This window comes from Schistocerca piceifrons, chromosome 5 (genome assembly GCF_021461385.2).
Source record: "Schistocerca piceifrons isolate TAMUIC-IGC-003096 chromosome 5, iqSchPice1.1, whole genome shotgun sequence".
Lineage (NCBI taxonomy): Eukaryota > Metazoa > Arthropoda > Insecta > Orthoptera > Acrididae > Schistocerca > Schistocerca piceifrons.
Window position 1 is genome coordinate 423,272,447 of NC_060142.1, and position 25,164 is coordinate 423,297,610.

The 25,164-nt window shown below is 42.6% G+C and overlaps 1 protein-coding gene across 1 annotated transcript in view; it reads left to right on the forward strand.

Moving 5' to 3' along the window:
• LOC124799056 (S phase cyclin A-associated protein in the endoplasmic reticulum) overlaps positions 1 to 25,164 on the forward strand; it is a 621,352-nt gene that overhangs the window by 481,329 nt on the left and 114,859 nt on the right. The window contains exon 26 of the mRNA XM_047262594.1: positions 11,215 to 11,431. Coding sequence (XP_047118550.1) covers positions 11,215 to 11,431 — 217 coding nt within the window. The remainder of the gene's footprint in view (positions 1 to 11,214; positions 11,432 to 25,164) is intronic.

The window sequence follows — 25,164 nt, forward strand, 5'->3', positions numbered from 1 at the left end:
GTGGGTCTGACACACCGGTGTCAATGTGTTCTTTTTTCCATTTCCAGGAGTGTAGTTTCATCTATGTGCTGTGGTACTTTAATTTTGTAATTTCTCCGTGTTAGTTTAATATTTAATAGACACGATGACAGCGTTTTCGTCAGTGTGTACAGTATAGTTCCGCAGTTCGTGTCGATAGCCGTTTGTTTTTTTGTGTAGCGTTGTTTTCCACCACCTTCAGTATGGATAGCGACTGTGATTTCTGTGTACAGATGCGGGCTGAGTTGGTGACACTTCGCGCTCATCTCCAGGGTGTATTGAGATCGGTTACACAGGTTGAGTCTGCAGTGGATGGGCATCACTGTTGTGGGTCGGCTGTGGGGGTCCAATGAACGTCTGCACCTGTGGCCAACCCAGTTACTGCTTGCATTGAGGTTGACTCCTGACCTTTCGTCAAATGGGGTGTCACCTAGGGGCATGGCAAGCTTCAAAATACTTCCCAGAGGGCCGAACGTGATGTCACCCTGGTTAATCTTACAAACAGGTTGCAGGTGCTGTCAGTGGCTGACACTGTCCTTTAGCTGGACGCAGTCGCTTGTCTTGTTACAGAGGAAACGTCTCAGTCTGCAAGATCTGGGCAGTCAAAAGGGGTGGAATTATTGGTAGTTGGGAGCTGAAACATTAAGCGCGTTTTGGGGCCGTTAGGGACATGGCTGGCAAGGAGAGGAAGAAAGCAGTTTGCACTCCGTGTGCATACCGCGCGGAGTCCTTCCAGACGTGGAACAGGACCTTCCGGGTGCCATGAAGACCGCATTGTGCAGCCAGCCAGCTTCAGCTCGTGGCTCACGTCGGGACCAATGATGTGTGTCTCTTTGGATCTCTGTGGTTTCGAGCGACTGTCTGACGTGGTAAATGCAGCTAATCTTGCTTGCGAGATGAAAGCTAAGCTCACCATTTGCTGCGTAGTCGACAGGGCTGATTGCGGACCTGTGGTAGAGAGCCAAATGGAAGATGGTTCAAATGGCTCTGAGCACTATGGGACTTAACTTCTGAGGTCATCAGTCCCCTATAACTTAGAACTACTTAAACCTAACTAACCTAAGGACATCACGCACACCCATGCCCGAGGCAGGATTCGAACCTGCGACCGTAGCGGTCGCTCGGTTCCAGACTGTAGGGAGCGAAAAAAGACCAAGATCTAGACATCACGCCAGGACTCTCACGGAAATTGAATTCAGTTCCATCGATGAACGGAAACGCAGCTGGCAACAAATCTGCCCTGCACAGTGTTTGAAACTGCCCTGAACTGGGGCCGCGCGGTTCCAGACTGTAGCGCCTAGAACCGCTCGGCCACCCCAGCCGGCCAAAATGGAAGATCTGAATCAGAAGCTCAGACGGTTCTGCAACCGTATAGGCTGTAGATTCCTCGACATACGCAATGGGGTAGTGGGGTTTCTGGTCCCGCTAAATAAGTCAGGAGTCTTATTACGGTATATTAATAATTTTTACTTATGGACCGTCTGACAGCAACTGAATGAAACACAATTTTAGTGCCATACGCGTTTCGCCTTTATTTTCTGCAAGGCATCATCAGTGGCCTGGAATATGTACATATGTTAGCTATTTTATTTACATTTTTGTCATTGTGCCTATAGGTTGTAAACAGTTCTGGTGGTTGGTATTTCCTATTAAGTAGTAATGTTTTGAACTGTACTTACAGGTTGCGTGGACAATTTCCTACATATTACGTTCCTGTTGCATTTTTGGTGTTGTTCTTCTTCTCATGAACGCCAATTTGCGGTTTTTTTCCCCATTCCATAACATTATGCACTGAACGCTTGTTTTAAAGCAATGTTTTGGTTTCCGTTGCCGACTGTCAAATGTTTTTGCCAAAGATCGAATGTTATTGCCAAATTTATGAGTGTAACTTTTGAAGTATCTGTGGTCTGTTGGTGTATGCATTTGTGTGTGTGTGTGTGTGTGTGTGTGTGTGTGTGTGTGTGTGTGTTTGTGCTGTAAGTTTCTGGCTGTGGGGGTGGTTGGATGTGGAATGTATTATTGTGTCTGTGGCTGTTGGTTTTCTAAAGATGTTAAATGTAAGTTTACCATTTTCTTTTTTAATTGTAATGTCAAGAAAATTTATTTGATTTTCTTTTTCAAGTGTGAATTTTATGTTCTGATGAGCTTTATTTATTTCTGAATGGAGTTCATCTATTTTTTCACTTGGCTCATCTACCAGACAAATAATGTCATCCACATATCTGTACCAATATATGATTTTGAAACTTTCATTTGTGGTTATCTTATCAAACTTCAAAAGTTACACTCATAAGTTTGGCAATAACATTCGATCTTTGGCAAAAACATTTGACAGAGGGCAACAGAAACCAAAACATTGCTTTAAAACAAGCGTTCAGTGCATAGTGTTGTGGAATGGGGGAAAAAACCGCAAATTGGCGTTCATAAGAAGAAGAACAACACTAAAAATGCAACAGGAACGTAATATGTAGGAAATTGTCCACGCAACCTGTAAGTGCAGTTCAAAACATTACTACTTAATAGGAAATACCAACCACCAGAACTGTTTATAACCTATAGGCACAATGACAAAAATGTAAATAAAATAGCTAACATATGTACATATTCCAGGCCACTGATGATGCCTTGCAGAAAATAAAGGCGAAACGCGTATGGCACTAAAATTGTTTCATTCAGTTGCTGTCAGAGGGTCCATAAGTAAAAATTATTAATATACCGTAATATTACACGCAACTGAGGAAGACAGGACTATAAAAGTTGAAGTCAGGAGGCTGGCCGTTTGTAAAGTACGCTAGCGGCGAGACGCTATTAATGGCTTCTCTGCGCGATATCAATGGGAATATTATCGATGACACCTCTGCTAATGCAGAGTTACTAAACACAGCCTTCCGAAATACCTTCAGCAAAGAAGACGAAGTAAATATTCCAGAGTTCGAAACAGGAACAGCTGTCAACATGAATAACTTAGCAGATATCCTCGGAATAGTGAAGCAACTCAAATCATTTAATAAAAGCAAGTCTTCCGGTCCAGACTGAATACCAGTCAGGTTCCATTCAGAGTATGTTGACGCAATAGCTCCATACTTACCAATCATATACAACTGCTCGCTTGACGAAAGATCCGTACCCAGAGACTGGAAAGTTGCATAGGCCAGTGGAGTTCGAACACTATGAATTACTTCGAAGAGAACAGTCTGTTGACAGACAGTCAACACGGATTCATGAAGTGTTGAGTGCTATCGACAAGGGATTTCAAATTGCATTTGTAGATTTCCAGAAGGCTGTTGACACTGTACCTCACAATGGCTTGTAATCAAACTGGGTGCCTATGAAATATCGTCTCAGTTTTGCAACTGGATTCGTGATTTCCTGTCAGAGAGGTCGCAGTTCTTAGTAACTGACGACTGAAAGTTATCGGGTTAAAACAGAAGTGATTTCAAACGTTGCCCAGTGTGGTGTTATAAGCCATTTGCTATTCCTTTATTTATATTAACGATTTAGGAAACAATCTGAGCAGCCGTCTTACGTTGTTAGCAGATGATGTTGTCTCTTATCGTGAAGTAAAATCATCAGAATTTCAAAACAAATTGCAAATCGTTTTATAAAAGATATCTATACGGTGCGAAAATTGACGGCTGACCCTAAATAATGGAAAGTGTGAGATCATCTACATGAGTGCTAAAAGTACTCCGTTAAATTTCACTTACACAGTAAGTCAATCAAATCTAAAGATTATAAATTGAGCTAAATACCTAGGAATTACAATTACGAACAACTGAAATGGGAAAGAACAGTTAGAAAACGTTATGAGGAAGGCGATCCAAAGCCTGCATTTTATTAGCAGAACGCTTAGAAGATGCAACAGGTCTACTAAAGAGGCTGCATACAGTACGCTTGTCCGTTCTGTTTTGGAGTAATCCTGCGCGGTGTGGGATTCTTACCAGATAGGATTAACGGAGTACCTCGAGAAAGTTCGGAAGAGTGTAACGGACATGATAACAGGATTTGGGTTGGACATCATTAAAACAAAGACGTTTTTCGTTGCGATGGGATCTGCTCCCGAAAATTCAATCACCAACTTTCTCCTCCGAATGCGAAAATACTTTGTTGACGCGACCCTACACAGAACGAAACGATCATAATAATCAAATTAGGGCAGTCAGAGTTTGCACGAAAGGATATAGGTGTTCTTGTTTTCCGCGCTGTTCGCGAGTGGAATAATAGAGAATAATTGTGGAGGTGGTTCGATGAACACCGCCGGGCACTTAAGCGTGATTTGGAGTGTAGCCGCATATATCCTATTCTTTTTTATAAAATAGTAACTCACTACCCAGCGTTGCTCGAGTATGTATTTATTCCAATCTTCTTTTAATCCATCTCCTCCTCGTCGTCGTCCTGCCTGTCTCTTCCCTCTCCTCATCTGCTTCCTCCGCCCCCCTCCCCCCCCTCCCCCCTCTCTCTCTGTCCACACCCACCTTCCCCACCCTTCTCTGTGCATCACCCCCACCCCAATAGAAGTTTGCTAGTTTTCACCCTCTCAGTATTTCTTTGCAACCACTGAGTAATATGTACGAAGATTGGTTGAAATCGATCCAGGTATTTCGGAGGAGCTTCTTATGCGCGGTATCAGCCGTGTACGCAGATGTCACGTATATTTAACATATTTCACCCGTATTTGCACACATAGTCCACCTGTGTCTCTAGTGAATTTCTCCCTGCATTTTCATTTTCACGCAGCTCATTGTTGATGACTTTGTATCTCCTGAATTTGTAACGTAGGTTAATTCTTACAAAGAAGAACAGCAACGCGCCACTATTGATACTGCTGTTTATTTAGGTAAATTGCGCCGTTACCGGTTTCGAACTGGCAAGTTCATCATCAGACGGCTGTTCACATGATTTTCAAGATACACTTTACATTAGCGTCCGTTTTCGATTTCTATTCTTCCACTGTGGCGAAGTATTTTTGGTGTGTTGTTGCCGTCGAAAATTCCGCGCGATTTTGTTGCGAAGTTGCAGGATTGTGTTTTTCGAATATTCCAAAATATATCCAGCACTTACGTAATTTGTACATCACCATATTGTGCAAAGCACGACACACACACACACACACACACACACACACACACACACACACACACCAAAAAGAATTTGCCACATGTGAAGTTATCACAAAGATTGCAGATTTACTTGTAAATTTGTATTGCTAGTAAGTAGTTGGCTCTTCCAAGTACAAACGAGGATAACGGAATGTAGCCGAATTAAGTCGGGTGATGCTGAGGGAATGACATTAGGAAATTAGACACTTAAAGTAGTAAAGGGGTTTTGCTATTTGGGGATCAAAATAACTGATGATGGTCGAAGTAGAGAGGATATGAAATGTAGACTGGCAATGGCAAGGAAAGCATTTCTGAAGAAGAGAAATTTGTTAACATCGAGTATAGATTTGTCAGGAAGTCGTTTCTGAAAGTATTTGTATGGAGTGTAGCCATGTATGGAAGTGAAACATGGACGATAAATAGTTTGGACAAGAACAGAATAGAAGCTTTCGAAATGTGGTGCCACAGAAGAATGCTGAAGATTAGATGGGTAGATCACATAACTAATGAGGAGGTATTGAATAGGATTGGGGAGAAGAGAAGTTTGTGGCAAAACTTGACTAGAAGAAGGGATCGGTTGGTAGGACATGTTTTGAGGCATCGAGGGATCATCAGTTTAGTATTGGAGGGCAGCGTGGAGGGTAAAAATAGTAGAGGGAGAGCAAGAGATGAATACACTAAGCAGATTCAGAAGGATGTAGGTTGCAGTAGGTACTGGGAGATGAAGAAGCTTGCACAGGGTAGAGTAGCGTGGAGAGCTGCATCAAACCAGTCTCAGGACTGAAGACCACAACAACAACAGTAAGTAGTTGGCGACGGTGGATGAACTATTTCGCAGTGTCTACACTCCAGTCGGACGGAGTCTTGCTGATAGTAATTAGGGAGCTACAGTACTTTTAATTATCGATATCATAGTTGTGAAAAGTTTAACCCTTTCTGGCGGGTCAAAGTGATGCTGACTGCTCTTATATAAACTGGTTTAGTGGGTGTAATAGTTCACAGAATTGATTCCGGTCAGCCAGTATACACTTCCTAATAATTCTGGGGAGCAGTAAGTCGCGTAATTTGTCTTGTGCGCCCGAAGAGTGCGTGGCTACTGGGTGGGGGGGGGGGGGGGGGGGGGCGGGGGGAGGCCGTGAGTGCGACTCGGGGCGTGGGCAGACGAAAGGAACGTTTCAAATCTACTTATTATTATTCTTGTTGTAGAACATCTGTTGGTGAGTAAATGTCTAAACCGTAAGTGGCAGTGTTAATATACGCCGTAGAGCCAAAGGAACTATTTCTTATAGGGCCCCCGCGAAAACGCAGAACTGCCACAACACGACGTGATATGGACTCGACTAATGTCTGAAGTAGTTCTGGAGGGAACTGACACCATGAATCCTGCAGAGCTGTCCATAAATCGATAACATTAAGAGGGGGTGGAGATCTTTTCTGAACAGCACGTTGCAAGGCATCCCAGTTAGTCTCAAAAATGATCATGTCTGGGGAGTTTGGTGGCCAGTGGCAGTGTTTAAACTTAGAAGAGCCACTCTGGAGCAATTCTGAACGTTTGGGGCACCGCATTGTCCTGCTGCAATTGCCCAAATCCGTCGGAATGCACAACGGACACGAATGGTTCCAGGTGATCAGACAGGATGCTTACGTACGTGTCATCTGTCAGAGTCGTATTTAGACGTACCAGGGGTCCCATATCATCCCAACTGCACACGCCCCACACAATTACAGAGCCTCCACCAGCTTGAACAGTACCCTGCCGATATGCAGGGTCCATGGATTAATGAGGTTGTCTTCATAGCTGTACACGTCCATTCGCTCGATACAATTTGAAACAAGATTCGTCTGACCAGGCAAGATGTTTCCAGCCATCAACAGTCCAGTGTCATTGTTTACAGGCCGAGGCGAGGAGTAAAGCTTTGTATCGTGCAGTCATCAAGCGTACACGAGCGGGCCTTCGGCTCCGAAGGCCGATATCGATGATGTTTCGTTGAATGGTTCGCAAGCTGACACTTGTTGATGGCCCAGCATTGAAATCTGCGGCAATTTGCGGAAGGATTGCACTTCTACCACGTTGGACGATTCTCTTCAGTCGTCTTTTGTCCCGTTCTTGCAGTACCTTTTCCTGGCCGGAGCGATGTCGGAGTTTTGATGTTTTACCGGCTTCCTGATATTCACTGCACACTCGTTAAATGGTCGTACGGGAAAATCCCCATTTCATCGCTACCTAGGAGATGCTGTGTCCCATCGCTCGTGCGCCGACTGTAACACCACGTTCAAACTCATTTAAATCTTGATAACCTGCCATTGTAGTAGCAGTAACCAATCTGACAACTGCGCGAGACACTTGTTGTCTTATAAAGGCGTTGTCGACAGCAGCGCGCTGTTATGCATGTTTGCATCTCTCTGAATTTGAATAGGCATGCATATACGAGTTTCTTTGGCGCTTCAGTGTTGAACGAGAGTGTGAGTGATTAATGAAACTGAGTAGACACTCCCTGACAAAAATAAAAGCAAATAGGAAGGTAGATTAGGTTTTAACTCTTGTCGAGAACATGTTCATTAGAGACGGAGCAGGATTCTTTCAAGGATAAAGGGAGGAGGAGGAGAAACGAAACTTCACGGATGAAGAGGATAAGTGATGCTATTGTAGTGATTATAAAATCGACTCACATTTATAAACAACTTGGCTGTATGAGCCTACTTATGAGTATGACGTTGCACCCCCTCTATACTGGATGCATGCACTAATTCGATTGCGAATGGTGTCATAAAACTGTTGTGTCTTCTTCTGAGGAAAGGTGGTCCGCAGCTGTTGTGCCCCATCCTTGAACTTCTGGATGGTTTTGGAGATTTTCTAGCTGTCTGTTCATCTTAGCTTTGGATATTTGCCTTGAAGTGACCGTTCTTTACCATCACCCAGAGGACACGCGTGACTTAATGAATGTCACGGACGCGAACAATCATTGCCCTCTGCTACTACATGAGTACCAGAAAATTGCTAATAACATCGGTCTTCCAGTATTAAACGATGTATTCCCTGCGGAGCGTAAAAGACCAAGATCAAGACATCACGCTCTTATCACAACCAGGACTCTCAAAGAAATTGAATTCAGTTCCATCGATGAATGGAAACGCTGCTGGCAACAAAACCGTCCTCCACAATGCTTGAAACTGCCCTGAATCCAGAAGAAACTCTCTGGATTTGACAAGCCGCGGGTAATTTGGTCTACCCCGAACCGCATCCGAACGGGCCATGGAAGATGTGCAGACACACTCCACAAGTGGGGCAAATCATCACCATCTTGTAAATGTGGTGCGGAACGAGAGTCCGTTGCTAATGTTTTATGAACTCGTTACGCACTTGTCTACAAGGACTCTTTCGAAGATTTCCTGACAGCAACGAGTGGTGTAGTAAAATTCATAAAAGATCTTGATACCTGTATTCATTTTTTGTCATTTGTGTAATTTTGTTGACATGTAGTAGTTTTGTAATCTTTGCGTGTGTTTTGCCATGCGATAAATAAATAAAACTGGGATGATATCAGAGCTGGACCAACACGTCTACTGTCTAGGACAGAGCTGGGAATCTACCTGAGCACAGGTAGTACCTCAACATTCTGGACACGTTGATAGGAACATGTTCCATGTGTGGACGAGCATGTCATGTTGAGGAATAACACGACGGTACTGTATTAGGACAGTTAACACACGAAGATGCAGGATGTTCGTGACGTACCGTTGTGGCAGCAAAATTGTCTCCGTCACTACGAGCCGTGACCTGAAGTCAGTGGAAGAATGGGACCTCTCGTCATACTCTGCGTCGATGATCATCGCTGAACGCAGTGTGACACCGTTCTGCAGTGTGGTCCACACTTCTCGGTCGGTCACAGCACCACTCCAAACGCAGCCGCTTGTGTTACGTTAGCGGCAGCGAACGTATGGGACGATAATTCCGTGGTCTGGCTGCTGCTAGTCTCCGAGCAATGGTACAGGATGACACAGAATATTGCAAGGAGTCCCATAACTTGCTCTCTGATGGCAGGCGCAAATGTGCAGGGCTTACAGTGTGGTTGGTGCACAATACGGCAATGCCACCTTGTAGTGGTCAGGGTGGATGCCAACTTGGCAGTGAGTCTGCGCCTGCCCTCACGTTCCCATGCAGTCTAATACGGAGAAACTGCCATATCCGAGTGCCTTACATATCTGGATGTTGCACGATTCAGCCTGCTAGTGTACTGCAGACTCGCAGTGAGGACCGTTACAAAACTCTGTGAGTTGCTGATAACGATGTCTCATAAGAACATGCGGCAGCTTCGTGTCCTTTCAGCGATCACTCAATATCCAACATTTTGTGCCCCGCTTATGTACCCTATTATATGTGGTATAACAATAAACACGTGTAACTCTAACGCAGTCTTGTGCCCTTTCCGCCTGTCTCATGTAATTAGAAGTTTAATCATTTAAATATCTGCCGATTGTCTGTAGGTGTACGAGCTACATTGGCACCCGCCCTTGTTTTCTGGTGCTTCATATCGGGTAGTGTATTTAGTAAGAAGTCTGTTTGGCCAATGACAGATTTATATAAACCTGCTGTTTTTGATGCTCGCAGCGATCCCTGTATAACAGGCAGTTTATATAGAACGCGGACGCGAGCTTTAAGGGGAGGTACCGGTGAAATTTCACCCCGGTTTCAAGAAAGTAACAGGGGGCTGAAAATTTGTTTCATGACATATATTGACGTGCTGAGTTCAGTCGATAAATATAATTTGCTAAACATAATTTTTTCATCTTGTTCGTCATTTTTGAGTTTTGAAAAATTATTATTTTTTCAAACCCATACGTGGAGTTGTTGATTCTCACGGAATATATTCACAAAACTGTTTGGGCCAAAAAGTTTTAAAATTGACAAGAAGTAGTAAATTTTCGTTTCGACCATTTTGATTTTTTCAAAGAAATTGAAGTATAGTTACCTTCTTAATAGTAGATACATACGAAAAGTGTAAATCGCTTACAAAAACTTTCTTTGTACAAGGTGAGACAAGAATTTAGCGTAAATTGGAGTTACTATGACATTATACAATGTTTGGCCCAGTATGAAGGAAAAATAAATGAAAGATGACTTGATACTATGAAACCTGTATTCTTTACTTTTAGTTTTACATTTTACATCACTCATTCCCGCCTCCGCTGCGTCGCCACGGGTGAGACGCCGGCTGCGGGTGTAGCTGGCCACGCGGAATGAAAGTAAGCGGTCGCCAGGCGTCGTCCACATCAGTCACCCGGCTTCCGCGTTATGTTAGAATTCGTAGACTGCAGGGGCGTTACCGCTAGAGTGCATGTATATATCGTAGTATGAATGAAATTAGTAAAGTAACTGGACTGTGTTCGAATGTTGATTACCCGCTCGACCGCCGCCACCCGTCGTGGACCAGAAACCTTCATAAATATTTACTTTCCAGTTCACAACTGAGTCCGCCGCGAATGTAAATCCGCATGTCAGGAAATTAGCAAAAACAAAGGAATGTAAACTATAGTTACGCTTATTTATTTACGTTAATTTCGGATGAACATATGGATTAGACCCACATAGATACACGATTACAGATGTACCTTCAGTTTATGCAAATATACAGAGACAATTAATATTTCAATTAAATTTCTGCACTGTACATATCTATCTTGTGCCGGAAAACTAACTATACATCTACATTTTGGAAAAAAAACAATATGAACACAGTAAAAAATGCTGCTACTCTGTCAGTTTTAAACATTTTTGGCTCGACTTTTTTTATGAATAAATTCCGTGATAACCAACAACTCCACGTACGGGTTTGAAAAAATGATTTGAAAAAAAAAAAAGATTTTTCAAAACTCAAAAATTCGGAAGCGTTGAAAAGTATTTTGTTTAATAAATTGTATATGCCCACTGAATTCAGCATGCTAGAGAAGTTATGAGACAAATTTTCAGCCCCCTGCGACTTTTTGTTTTTTTCAACCCGGTTGAAATGTGGCCGTTACCTCCCCTGAAAGCGCGGTCGAGAGTAGCGACGTCGCGAGGTGCGAGGACTGCAGCGCGTGCTGTGTGTGTGTGCGGCAGGTGCAGCGGCGCGGCGGACGGCGGCACGCAGCTGTCGGGCGCGCTGCAGGTGACGGAGCTGGTGGGCGCCGTGTCGATGCTGTATGGCGCGCTGCTGCGCCAGGGCGCGCCCGCCGCCAAGCCGCCCCCGCCGCTGCCGCCCCACACCGTCAGCGTCGCGCTCGCCACCTTCCGCCTGCTCGGCCACGTCGCCGAGCTGCACCTGCCCATGTTCCAGGTACGTGTGGCCCACTGGCACGCTACTGTACTCTGCTGTACTGTAAGCGCAGCGGCCTGTAAGCGTTAAACACGTGTCCTGTGAAATAAGGAAAATTATTAAATCTTTGAAAAATAAATTTTCTGTTGGAGTAGTTGACATCTCTAACAAGTTACTAAAACAATGTGGAGCAATTACAGCTGATGTTTTGAGTCACATATGTAATGCATCACTGACTCAGGGTATTTTTCCAGACAGGTTAAAATATGCCATTGTCAGGCCTCTCTACAAAAAGGGGGAAACTACAGATGTCAATAATTACCGGGCAGTATCCTTGCTTACAGCATTTTCAAATATCTTTGAGAAAGTACTCAAGAGTGGTTAGCAATCCCAACAGTAATTGGACACTTAGTAAATCACATTTTCGATGTCAGAAATGCTGTTTCACTAAGAAAGCAATATACAATTTCACTGTCCACTTAATAGAGTCTTTAAATAGTAAAATGTCACCAGTAGGAATATTCTGTGACTTATCCAAAGCATTTGATTGTGTGATATTAGAGAAATTACAACTCTATGGTATAAATGGAACAGCATATGAGTGGTTTAAGTCATATCTACAGAGCAGGAAGCAAAAAGTCTCTTTATATGCTTCAAGTGATTCAGAGGAGTTTGCCACTTCATCTAACTGGGGTGAAATTACATTAGGTGTTCCACAAGGTTCGATCATGGATCCCCTCCTGTTCTTGATATTTGTGAATGACCTCCCTTCTTATGTGAAACAAGATGCTGAATTGACACTGTTTGCTGATGAAACAAGCATAATTATTATTCCAGTAAAAGAAAGTCCGATAGAAAATGCTACAAATAAGGTCTTTGGAAATGTCATTACTTGGTTTTCTGCGAATGGGCTTCCTCTGAACTTTGAAAAAACACAATACGTCCAATTTTCTGCTGCAAAAAGTATAATTCCTTCTATAAACATAACACATCAAACAAGTCAGTAGCCAGAGTAGAGCATACTAAGTTTTTGGATGTACATATAGATGAGAATCTTAATTGGAAAATTGATATTTTGGGTCTCCTAAAGCGGCTAGGTTCAGCAACTTTTGCAATCAGAATAATTGCCAATTTTGAGGATGTAGAAATTAGTAAGCTAACGTACTTTGCGTACTTCCACTCTCTGAAGTCGTACGGAATAATATTCTGGGGCAACTCAACACTTAGGCAAAAGGTATTCACTGCTCAAAAGAAAGAAGTTAGAATAATGTGTGGAGTTCATAGTCGCACATCTTGTAGGCATCTGTTTAAAAGGTTAGGAATTCTTACAACTGCTTCACAGTACATTTACCCAGTAATGAAATTTTTCCTGAACAACATGGACTAGTTTAAAATCAACAGCGACATTCATGATTACAATACCAGAAAAAAGAAAGACCTGCACTATCCTTTACTTAACCTATTTTTGGCACAGAAAGGGGTAAAATATGCTGCTATAAAACTTTTTGATAAATTACCAAATGAAATAAAATGTCTGGCAGACAGCAGTAATAGTTTCAAAAACAAATTGATATCATACCTTTTTGACAACTCCTTCTATACCATAGATGAATTCTTGAATATGCATAAATAAATCTGGAGATATAATATATGCATTTTGTGCCATTTAAGGGAATGGGATAGATAATAGAAATATTTAGGTATAACACTATAATATCAACAAAAAAAGAACTTGTTTCCTGTGTGCATTTCTTGTGCATTTGACACGTTCCACAACATAACGGTTTTTCCGTGCTATTGATCAATGGAACACGTAGCTAACTAACTAACTGACACATCACTTGTTATCGGGGCACGGCCCATATCCTACTCATTTACATGCATTTAAAAAGCAACAGACACGGAGGTGTAAGTTTGTGGAAAATGGAACTCCCGGGCGCAATAATTCACTATGTACAACTTTGTACCACAGGACTTAATACAGATATCCTGCACCGCATACCAAAACTCGAGAAACTTTGTAATCCAGAATGGTTCACATGATGAGACGAATTAGAACAAAAAGGCTCCAGCTGTCTATGCTCAAGAGCAGATGAAGAAAAGACACCTAGACAGAGATCAGTTGACCTGGATACCACACAGCCATCTTCGTATACATATTGTAGGGAAGCAGCCTACTCTCGCCGTATAGAATTCACATCAGTCTTTCCATTGTGTGCCAGCCAGTCCGCTGTAACTAGCTCTGACGTCATAAATATTGCGCAATACTTTAAAAATCAAGTAAATAACCTGAAACGTTTCTAGCATGTCAGGAGTAATACTAAATCAATATGTGTTGAATATCAGTTCAATAACTTTAACCATTTTCGAAATTTTGATGTTTTTCTGTAAAAATCATTGGCGCAACAGAAAAGAGCTAGAAACTTAAAAATGTATATTTAGATTCCTTTTTCATAATAATTTAGTAGAAACAGTATTCTGGATCTCGCAAATTAAATAGTTGAAATTCATGATTTTCTGGTTTTTGTCTTAAAAATTAAGGAAGCAAGATAGATTAAGTAGGCGAATAAATAAGGCTAGGATGTTTAAATTTAAGTAGAAGGGAGATCCGCTATAATCATAAAGATGTGAGAAGTTTCAACTGAATAACTATAAAACTATAGTGATAGCGTATCTCCAAAGGGCAAGTTCAGAGCTCATCTACTGTGTGTAGTGTAATTAAATTAATTCTCTCGCCTAAAATATTTGACTTAGCCACGTCAGACTTTTATTATGATTTACTTACCTGTGTGCTGATTGCACATTTAAATTGAAAGCTTCATCGGCCATCAGCAAAGGAAGCAATGATTTATTTGATAACTTAAAGTAGTGCATTACTAGCCCAGCGGCTAGTCGGGAGAGCCGATTTGATCAGGCGTTCCCTTAGCCGTCCGCACCGCGGCTTTATATATAAGAACGCTGCCCGAGGAAAGAAGGCCCCAGTTCTTAGCGCTCCATCTGTGCCGGGAGTCGCCTCGCATCGGTATCATTGCTATAAACAGCCCCGGATGCCGTAATAAGATACTCGGGATACGCGTAACCATGAAATCGTTTTCGAGTGAAGTGTTAATTCTGGGATGACTTTAATGATTTATCTTCAGTTTGCGTATGTCGTATTTTCACGTGCCGCCGCGTGACAGACATTCTACCATTATTTAGCGTGGCGTTTGATGAACATTATCATCAAATTATGGCGAGCATTCACTTAAACATTTAATTTGAACAGTTATAGTTGCATCAGCGCATTAGACTCTGAACTGCTCTGGTAGTTGGATTGTGTGAATTCTTTTTTGGTCTGTGACTTTCAGAATATAGTGAACATTTTAGAGAGAATCGTTTTTGATTATGAATCCCAGACAATCTCCTAATTCCTCAGAGCTATAAGCTGTAGCTGTAAGTGTATTTCTCAGATGAAGTGGGCACTAGGAATTCTAATTACAGGCTTCACGTTTTGCTAATCACTTTCTGGTTGCCAATATTGTAGTTAGAGATCCAGTGTTGAGAACGGCAAACAACAGCATTAAATAAATAATAGGAACGTTTATAATAACAATTATTCCACCTGCCTCCCCACATATGTTGCTAATCGGCCGGGAAATGCATCTTTTATACATTACATTCCACATTTTTTATATAACAATATTTCCACCCGCCGCCCCACAGTATAATATTCCACAAACAAATCTGAACATTTTTTAGTAAGTCTGTGACACACATCCTTCTATATTTATTTTTTTATTACCTCCACTTTCGCTTATTAACCACATTCAAGATATAAAAAAATATATTAACTATGCCTTATGTCAACCCTCGACATACCAATATCATTAACCCGATTAAAAAAAATAAAAGAAAGAAAGGAGGGGGGGAAGATAGCTGTCCGACTGACAGTTCGTACACGACAAATATATACTTCATAACGTACAGATGGTTAATAACCAAAAGCGATTGTAATAATAAAATACATATAGAAAGCTGTGTGTCAAGGACTTCCTAAAATATATTACAGATGTTGGCAATCGCCTATCAAAATAATTATATCTGACATGATTTGGGACCGACTGGGTCGGACATTGTTGACCAGAAATGGAGCACGTGATACGGCAAAAGTTTCTGTCGCTGGAGACAGTTTGCAACACCCCCACGCCTAACTGCAATGACCGTACGATCTTAAGCGTAACTGTTTGGAAATAAGGTAACTGGTCCTAAACACAGCCGAAACGATATGGGTAAATTTCATTTTTAGTGAATGAAACAGTCTAGATCGCTTATAATTTTTTTTTCATTTCGCTGTCTCCACTACTCTCATCATCAGATAACAAACCTTAGCACGTACGAAACAAGGTTCGATGTCAGTGATAGAAACCAACACCTGCTTGGGCCGTCTACCTCGGTTCAGTGTCTGTACTAAAAACCTACACCAACTCTGGGCACCAACTCAATTGGGCTTCACGCCTCGAACAGGTGTAACTTTTTAATACTGGCGCTGAACTTTGTTTGGCTACTTATAAGTTTTTTTATATTATCACGGCGTAATACAGAAATAGATCAAGCAATCTAAACGGCTTCATTCACAAAATCATTCGCAATGATCGCGGGCTCATATAATAAATTTTACTGAAACGAAAATCTACCGCCAAAATTGTGTGTCTTCTCTTCTATCAACAAATAAAACAATACATGCTAATTTTGATATTATTGAGAGCAATCCACCATGAGTCTGAAACGACAGAACTGCTCAGTTTGCCAAAAATCAGGAAAACGAGAATATATACAACAGAACATTATGGTCGGCTGCCAAAATACTACGGACAATTCCACTGCATGACTAGTTGGTTATCCCAACGCTGGTTCTCTTAGGTTAGTAATGCATACCCATTTATGCGGAGTAAAAGTTGAAAATTTCCTATCTAGCTAAAATATAAGTTACTTTGATTTAAAGAAACACATTTCCTGCTTAATTTCAAAAAGGCCTGAACTGTAATTTGTACTGTAATTGTTGTGAATCAAATAACACGTACATGTCAAGGAAAAGGCGTCATACTTGCGGAGAAATCCGGCGTTATCCACATATTCCTTTATATCTGTGCGTCGACGCCTGTACTATGGTTCAAATGGCTCTGAGCACTATGGGACTCAACATCTGAGGTCATCAGGCCCCCAGACTTAGAACTACTTAAACCTAACTAACCTAAGGACATCACACACATCCATGCCCGATGCAGGATTCGAACTTGCAACCGTAGCAGCAGCGCGATTCCGGACTGAAGCGCCTAGAACCGCTCGCTCACAGAGGCCGGCCCTGCACTCTGCAGCGTCTGGTCTTTTGCTTAATGTTTATGACGTCATATCCCCTAAACTATTTGTCGTGCAATGATATAATTGTGCACTTACACTCAGTGGCATATGTCTGGCATGTGTTTCTAAAATGCTTCGCAAATACAGTTATTAGTAAAAAACCGATGAATTGTAATGTGATGCCTTATGCGGTACTTCTACTACATGAACAGTGGAATAGTAGTAACCGATAAACGTTTTTCGTTCCATGGTTTTGTGCGGGTTGTCAGCGAGAAAAAAATTCGTAAAGGTTTGAAATGACGTATAAAGTTCCTTGCAAGTCGCTAAGTGCTCTCATTCTCAAATACCGGATGAATGAGGTCTGGGAATTCATGTGTCGCGGGGTACTCTTCATTTTCAGCCCCACACCTTTGATAAGTAGGTGGTTCTTACTCCCCACAGCGATAGTAGCCTGACAGTAAGATATATTTGTCCCAAATTCGTTTGAAATCGGTCCAGTGGATTAGAAGGAGATGTGGGCGCACACACACACACACACACACACACACACACACACACACACACACACACATGTTGTTATAATATGTATGGTTATATTTTCAGTGTTTTTGACGTTTTTCACTGTTGGCCAACAAAGATGCAGGGCTCGCAATTTGCAGCTGTTTTATAGCGTAATGCTGTCTTTTTTACTAGATCTCATGTGCTTTTCCGTTTATATATCAACAAAATGTGGCTGCTTGACGAGGGAATGACGCAAAGCCTCAAGTAAATCGTGTAAATCCTGGTGATGGATCTTTCGCTCCGAATTACGTTTTGGGGGAGAAAAAAAGTATATATACATTTCACGCACTTCGCACATAACATACACTTGATGGCCATTAAAACTGCAATTCTATTTGCTTATTCTCGTATCTGAAACACACACATTGTACACAGTTACAACTATATTAATTTTGCCCATAACGTGGCCACTTCCAATGCATTTTCTGTTCCTTGATGAAGCTGATCTTCCGAGTAGGTGGTTGTCTACGGTCGGCATTGAAGCATATGATGAACTGACTGGTTTTCTCACAGCCACATTGAATATAATTTTGATCAGTGTAGCCCTAGTTGTCAAATTAACATTAGATCCGCCAACTCCAGATCTCAGTCTATTCTGGGACTTCCAAATCGTCCATTTCTCATCACAGTCTGAGTTTCTGAAACTCTTTTTCGGCCAGGGGGAAGGTAGGTCGTAGTCCTCCATAGTTGCAATCTAGATTTTTTAGAAGTGCCGTCGATGTTCTAAGGGAACTCCTCCTTGATGTCAGTCGCTGTGGGTGCGTTTCGTGCCCATACTGAGGATGCGTTCTCTCCTGCTCCACTCTCTTTCCTTATTCAAAGCTATTTCTCTTCGAACAGGAGGTGGTGCTATTCCTGCGAAGTTGCAAAGCCATTCGACTTGCTGTATTTCAAGTAGCCCGTTGATGATTCTGCAGGTGCCGTGGAGACATGTGTCGTCCTGCCGCAGAATAGCGTAGCGTGATTGCAGAGGTTTGTGTAGTTAGTGATTGACTGCCCCACTGTGATGCGTCGTTTTCCGCGGCGGAAACTTTTGACTTGCAGATCATGCAGTGTTTCTTGATAGTAAGATTTCTGTCAAGTGTCACTCCTAGGTACTTAGGGTCTCATAGTGTTCCAGTTCGACACCTGACTATACTATGTTTAATTTACGACTAGCTTCCCTGTTTCTGAAATGAAAAACACACACTTGTGTCTTTATGGGATTTGGTTTAAGTTGGTTTGTGGTGTAGTATCTGGAGAATTTAAGGGCATTCATGAGGGTGTTTTGTTCAAAATCAGTGCTCGTGTTGGCTAGAACAAGGTAATCGGCATACAAGAAGGTCCTTCTGTTGAGTGCTATGGGTTCGTCATTCGTGTGTTTATTGAACAGAATTGGAGCCAGCACATTTCCCTGCTTTTCTGTAGCCTGGATCGCTTACGCCGTTCTTTGAAGTCGACGAAAAACCTGAGATTCTGCGGAAGAGCGGCGATGACCCTTGTTAAGGCTTCAATCCATTGTCATGTTGGAGACCTTGGCTAGTAGTAGCTGGTGATTGACGGTTCATACGATGCTAAGTTGACAAATACCACTTCTGTCACCTTACAAGCTTCAGACTCATCTTCTATAAACAGTGTAAGATTTAACAGCCGCCCGGTACAGTTTTTGCCAGGTCGAGGTCTAGATTGCTAAGATATAAGGGGTTAACGACAGGTGACAGGCGATTTAAAATGAATCTTTCCAGCAATTTGTAAAGGTGACATAGTAGTGCATCTGATCTAAAAGACTGATTTATTTCCTTGTTTTCGTGTTTCAGCAAAGCAATCACTCGGCTCTTGCACCATATGGGATATGGCCTCTGCTCACATAGTTGTTGAAAAATTGGAGACTCCATTTCCTTGTTGTTACGCTAAAGTGTTTAATTTGCTCGGTTCGTATACTATCCGAACCATCCGATTTTCCATTTTTGCTCTGTTTGATAGCCTTCTCTGATTCTTCCATCCTGCATGATGTTGTTAGGCCACTGCTCTCCTCTTGTTTTTCCCTTTGCAGTTTTTGCATTTGTGATTTGTGGATTGCTTTTTCGTTCAGCAGTAACTGATGTGCTGTTTTATTGGCAATGGTACTCTGATGTACAGTGGTCTTAGTCGGATCATTGTTTAGGCGTCTCACGAGTCTCCAAGCTTTAGGACTATCTGCCTTCGAATCCAAGTTTTCTATAGTTTTTATACCTTGATATCACCCTCATAAGAAAAGGAGAGTGTTTCTGTCTTCCACAGTTGCTCCACTGAAAGGATTTTCTTCAAATAAATTACTATACACAGCGAGTAGGGTCGCTTGGTCTAATGAAAGCCCAGGAATATAAGATGTTCGACTGGTGTCAAAGCATCCGGGGATTGGTTCTACAGAAGATATTTGGCGTCTAGCAGTTCTGGAAATCTTGGCCAGTACGGCTTCTTAAAATTAAACCTCCTCCGAAAAGATACTTTTTGAGGTCTTATGGAAGCAGATAATTGGCACATTATTCGTCTGTGCTGTGAGTTGGGTATTGGGGAACATGAAGGTTTTGCACATTGTTGTCTGATATTGATACAGGGTGACAATTATTGAACTATATGAAAAAAAGTGAATTAGTTACAAACTACAGCGTGCACACACTTTATTCAACATGTAAACGTAACTACAGATATTCCGGTCTAGGTTATGAGATGTTCGATATGCTTGACATCATTAGCGATGACGTGGCGCAGAGGGATAGCGAAATTCTGCATGACCCGCTGAAGCATCGGAACATCGATGCTGTCGATGGCCTCCAGAATAGTGGTTTTCAGCTCAGCAATGGTTTTAGGGTTATTGCTGTACACCTTGTCTTTAATATAGCCCCACAAAAAGGAGTCGCACGTGTTCAGATCCGGAGAATATGGTAGCCAATCGAGGTCCATGCCAGTGACCTGTGGATATCCCAGAGGAAGAATGCGGTCCCCAAAGTGCTCCTCCGGGAGATAAAACACTGTCCTGCTCCAATCCGTCGTGTTCCGTCTTGCATGGACCACATCTTGTCGAAATCAGGGTCACTTTGGATAGTGGGGATGAAATCACCTCCCAAAACCTAAACGTACCGTTCGGTTGTCACGGTGCCATCAAGGAATATCGGACTGATTTTTCCGTGACTGTACACTGCACACCATACAGTCACCAGTTGACGGTGAAGAGACTTCTCGATAGCGTAATGTGGATTCTCAGTCCCCCAAATGCGCCAATTTTGCTTATTGACGAACCCGTCCAAATGAAAGCGGGCTTCGTCGCTAAAGCAAATGATGGATGCGCATACTATTTCCCATCATGCCCCGCTGCCAACCGTGCAGTTTGAACGCCCTAAGGCAAACCGTTCGGAAGGTATGACGATTTTATTTCATATAGTTCTATAATTGTCACTTTGTATGAGATCAAGATCGTAGGCTCGTCTCCCTCTGCCGCTGTTAAAAGCTCGAGGTAGCTTCGCGTCGTGGATGAAGATCAGGTGAGTCACCTGCTCATTTTTGTACTGCTGCTGTAGTCTCATACCGAGCGAGGTGACGCAGTGGTTAACACACTGCACTCGCATTCGGGAGGACGAGGGTTCAAACCTGCGTCCGTCCAGCCTGATCTAGGTTTTCCGTGAGTTCCCTAAATCGCTTCAGCAAATTCCGGGATGGTTCCTTTGAAGGGGCATGGCCGACTTTCTTCCCCATCCTTTCCTAATCCGATGGGACCGATGACCTCGCTATTTGGTCCCCTCCCCCAAACCAACCCACCAACCGACCCTAGTCTCATCTTCATGGTCATAGCCGCAGACAGTAATACGTCTGTTGAAATTGTCTATCACAATCTGTAAGTGTTTATTTTGAAAATTTGATGGTTTGTTAACAGTGAATTCAGGACCAGGTGTTGTATAAAGAGAGGAAATGATGCCATTAGCTGTTTGTTGAATGAAGATTTCAATGTTGTTTCCCTCCGGCACTACTGTGGATACAATCTGGATATCTGTGTGAACAAAGAACTTCCACATTTATCATGTCGTCATTCAATGGGGAGACGCATTCCATTTAGTTTTGGTCTGCGCATATCACAACTTGTATGTTATGTAGTGCGCACAGTATATGGCACTGGTATTGACTGCATAGTTTTTGCAGCTGTTTTTCTTTGGCTGGTGTTACACCGCCTATACTTATAGAGTAAAATTTAACTTTGACGCTGAGAAGGGTTTAGATGTGAATCTTCTTGGTGTGAAAGGATTAGCCGTCATTCGCTGAATTGTACAACCGTTTGCTTTTACCGTCCTGATCACAAGTCATCACTATTTTCGGGGATGCTCCTTCCGTGTACCCCAAAACTGAAGTGGGAGAGGGTTCTGAAAAACATGCTGGCTATGGAAACAGTCGAACATATTTTCTGTCGAGATAGGTCAGGGCAGCAAATGCAGCGTGCTGTCTTGCGTTGTCTTATTGAAAAGTAACGTCACAGAGACCACCAAGACAGGGCTCAGCCACCGACATTATGACATTGGAAGTGGAATGCTTGTTTTTCAGTTACTGCATATGCGAGCAAGAGGTCATCTTGATGTATACCCAATGACACGACATACCATCACGCCAGCTAGTGGTATCGTGTGACATACTGCCATCTTTCAGAATATGGAATGCAAAGAACTTGTAGTAGAAGAGATTTGCTTCACAGTATTGAAGATGAGTAAGTGGTCACACTTGGCAGTAGAAGATGTTAGTTTCATATTACCAAAGATGAAGTAGTGCTCAGACCTCTTAGGGTTCACATCTTAGAGCCCATATTTATTGGATGTTTTTTACTTCGAATTATTGTGGCAGGCCTATCCCTGAATGCTGTCCATTCCTGCTGGGACCCACTGTATTGGTTGACCCTTCTAGGAAGTTGCTGTCTCGGAAACTTCGGCAGTAAACCTCACCGGGATACAGAACACATCTTTTGCAGTGTGTGGCACTGGAGTTAGCTGAGCATGTCCGTGACGCTGTCGCTCTTACTAAATGATCCTGCAAGGCTCTATCAGTCCTATCGGGAACAGATCCAGACTGACGAGCAGTATTCAAATATTGATCGAACGAGGGTATTGTAAGCTACCTCCTTTGGGAGTGGACTATATTTCGTGGGGAGTCTCGCATCTACATTATCTTTGTTTAGTTTTATGTGGTCTTCCCACTCTTAACGCGCTTAGTACACCTACTCTTACGTATTCTGAGGATTACTGCTTTCAGTGTTTGTTCTGCAATCACATTCTCATACGTAATAGATATTTCTGCCTATTTATGCGTAATACATCATGTTTGTTTACGGTGAGGGTCTGATGCCAATCGCTGCACGAAGTGTCGATCCTCTGCAGGTCTTCGTGCATTTCACTACAATATTCCGGCGTTGCGACTTTCCGTATACAATAGCATCTTCTACGAAAAGTCTCGTGGAACTCCCGACGGTATCATTTACATATACTGTGAAAAGTCATGTTCCGATGACACTCCTTTGGAATATAGCCGCAGCTGCTTTTATGTCTGAAGATTTCTCGGCGTTGAGAATACCATCCTGCGTCCTCTTTGCTAGAAACTTTTCAATCCAATCACGCAGCTGGTCTGATATACCGTACGGTCGCACTTTGTTCATTAGGTGGCAGTGCGGAACTATGTCGAATGGTTGATTGAGTGGCTGTGCGGAACTGTATCAGATGGGTTCCAGAAATCAATGAAGGCTGTATTTACCTGGACACCTGTATCTACCGCCTTGTGTGTCTCGCGGGTGAACAGAGCGAGATGCGTTTCACACGATGGTTGTTTTCCGAACCCGTTTTGACTCATACAGAGGAGGTTCTCGGTCTCGAGAAGCGTCATAATACGCAAATACTTATTAAATTGTAGTTGCGATTTCTGGTTACTTCAGTGTTTGCAAAGTATGTGTGATGTAAACACGACAGGGGTAAAGAAAAGAAAAAAAAAAAAAAAAACATCGGACAAGTGTGTGTAGGTCTCGCGCTCTGAGGCTTCCGTACAAACGTAATTACGTCTGTAGATATTCGTCTATAGCAGGGGAAGTCAACCTTTTTCACTTACCGCCCACTTTTGTATCTCTGTTAGAAGTAAAATCTGTCTAACGACCCAACGGATCCATAGTAATGGTGATTAATAAAGTAGGGAGGTAACTTTAAATTTTGCTAGCTGCGACGCGCTATGTTACCCGAGGTAAACAGTTGTTTCTAAAACAAAATTCCCAGGTCTGTATTTATTCCAGTCTTCTATTAGTCCATCTCCATTTCCACCTTCCACCCTCTCTATCTTCTCCATCCTCCCCCCTCTCTCTATCAACTTCCTCCACCCCCCAGCCGGCCAGAGTGGCCGTGCGGTTCTGGGCGCTACAGTCTGGAGCCGAGCGACCGCTACGGTCGCAGGTTGGAATCCTGCCTCGGGCATGGATGTTGTGATGTCCTTAGGTTAGTTGGGTTTAATTAGTTCTAAGTTCTAGGCGACTAATGACCTCAGAAGTTTAGTCGCATAGTGCTCAGAGCCATTTGAACCATTCCCCCCCCCCCCCCCCCCCACGCTCTGTCGACCTCCGTCTCTTCCTTCTCCTCGTCGTCTTCCCCCCCCCCCCCCCCCCCCGAAAAAAAAAAGAAAAAACTTGTGTGTGGACCCAGATTTGTGGAAATCGTTCGTGGGGTTTAGAATAAGCCATTTGCGATTGGCTTTGCCCACTTTCGCACATGCCACATATATGTAACATATTTCCCACGTCTTCGTACACACATTTCACCTGTATCTCCAGGTAATCTGGCTTTACAGTTTCATTTTCACGCAGCTCAATGTTATTGACGCCGTGTCTCCTGAACTGTGTTCGTATAACGATATAATTCTGCAGATACGTCCAGTGGTATGTATGCTTACTGTCTGTGAAATGTGTCGTGAATAGAGTGAGTAGCAAAAAAGTAATAAATTAAAATGTGATGCATAATGCGGCAGTTCATCACGCATGTCATTGTTTATGATTAAAATCTCCTGAACTATGTGTCGGACGTAGACACAATTTTGGTGGTACATTCAGAGGCATATAGGGTAACATGTAAAGTTTGTTGGAAGACAGTAAGTACTGTCATTCTCAAACACTGAATAAACCAAATATAGTTACAAGCAGGTCGTGGGCTACATTTCTTTTTCTCCCCCACCCCTTTCGCAGGTAGGTATATGTAAGGTAACCTATGTGTTAATGCAGCATATAAGTTACCTCCATTCCAAATTTCATCTTCAGCTTTGAGGAATAACACACACGCGCACACACACACACACACACACACACACACACACACACACACACACTTTCGCGTTTATGATGTATGTAAAAGAAAGGAGAGTTAAAAGAAGTTAAAGCCAATACTAATGATAACTTGCCAAATTCAGAATTGTATGAAAATCTAAAGAGAGGGTTTTTGAAACTCCTATCCCCTGGCGCCCACGATGTAAGCTTGAACGCCCACTAGTGGGTGGTAGGTACCAAGTTGAGTACCACTGCTCCATAGACTCTGATGAGAGAGTATGCGAGTATCAGAATATGTGACAGAAATTGCTGTATCGTGTGACTGCATTGACTTAGGGGTTGAAATTTTGTACTCTTCCAAGAGACCGTAGACCTTCATATTCGACAGAAATTTCAACCCATTCCTGAGAAAAGGGGTGTTGGCAGACAGAAAGATAGATAGACAACAGAGTTACGTTATTACCGTTTGAGGCACGGAACCCTATAAAGGAGCTTGTAACCACTGGAGATATGTTAATATTTATATTTTTGTCCACCTTTTCAGTCACAGATCTCTATAACATATGGAGAC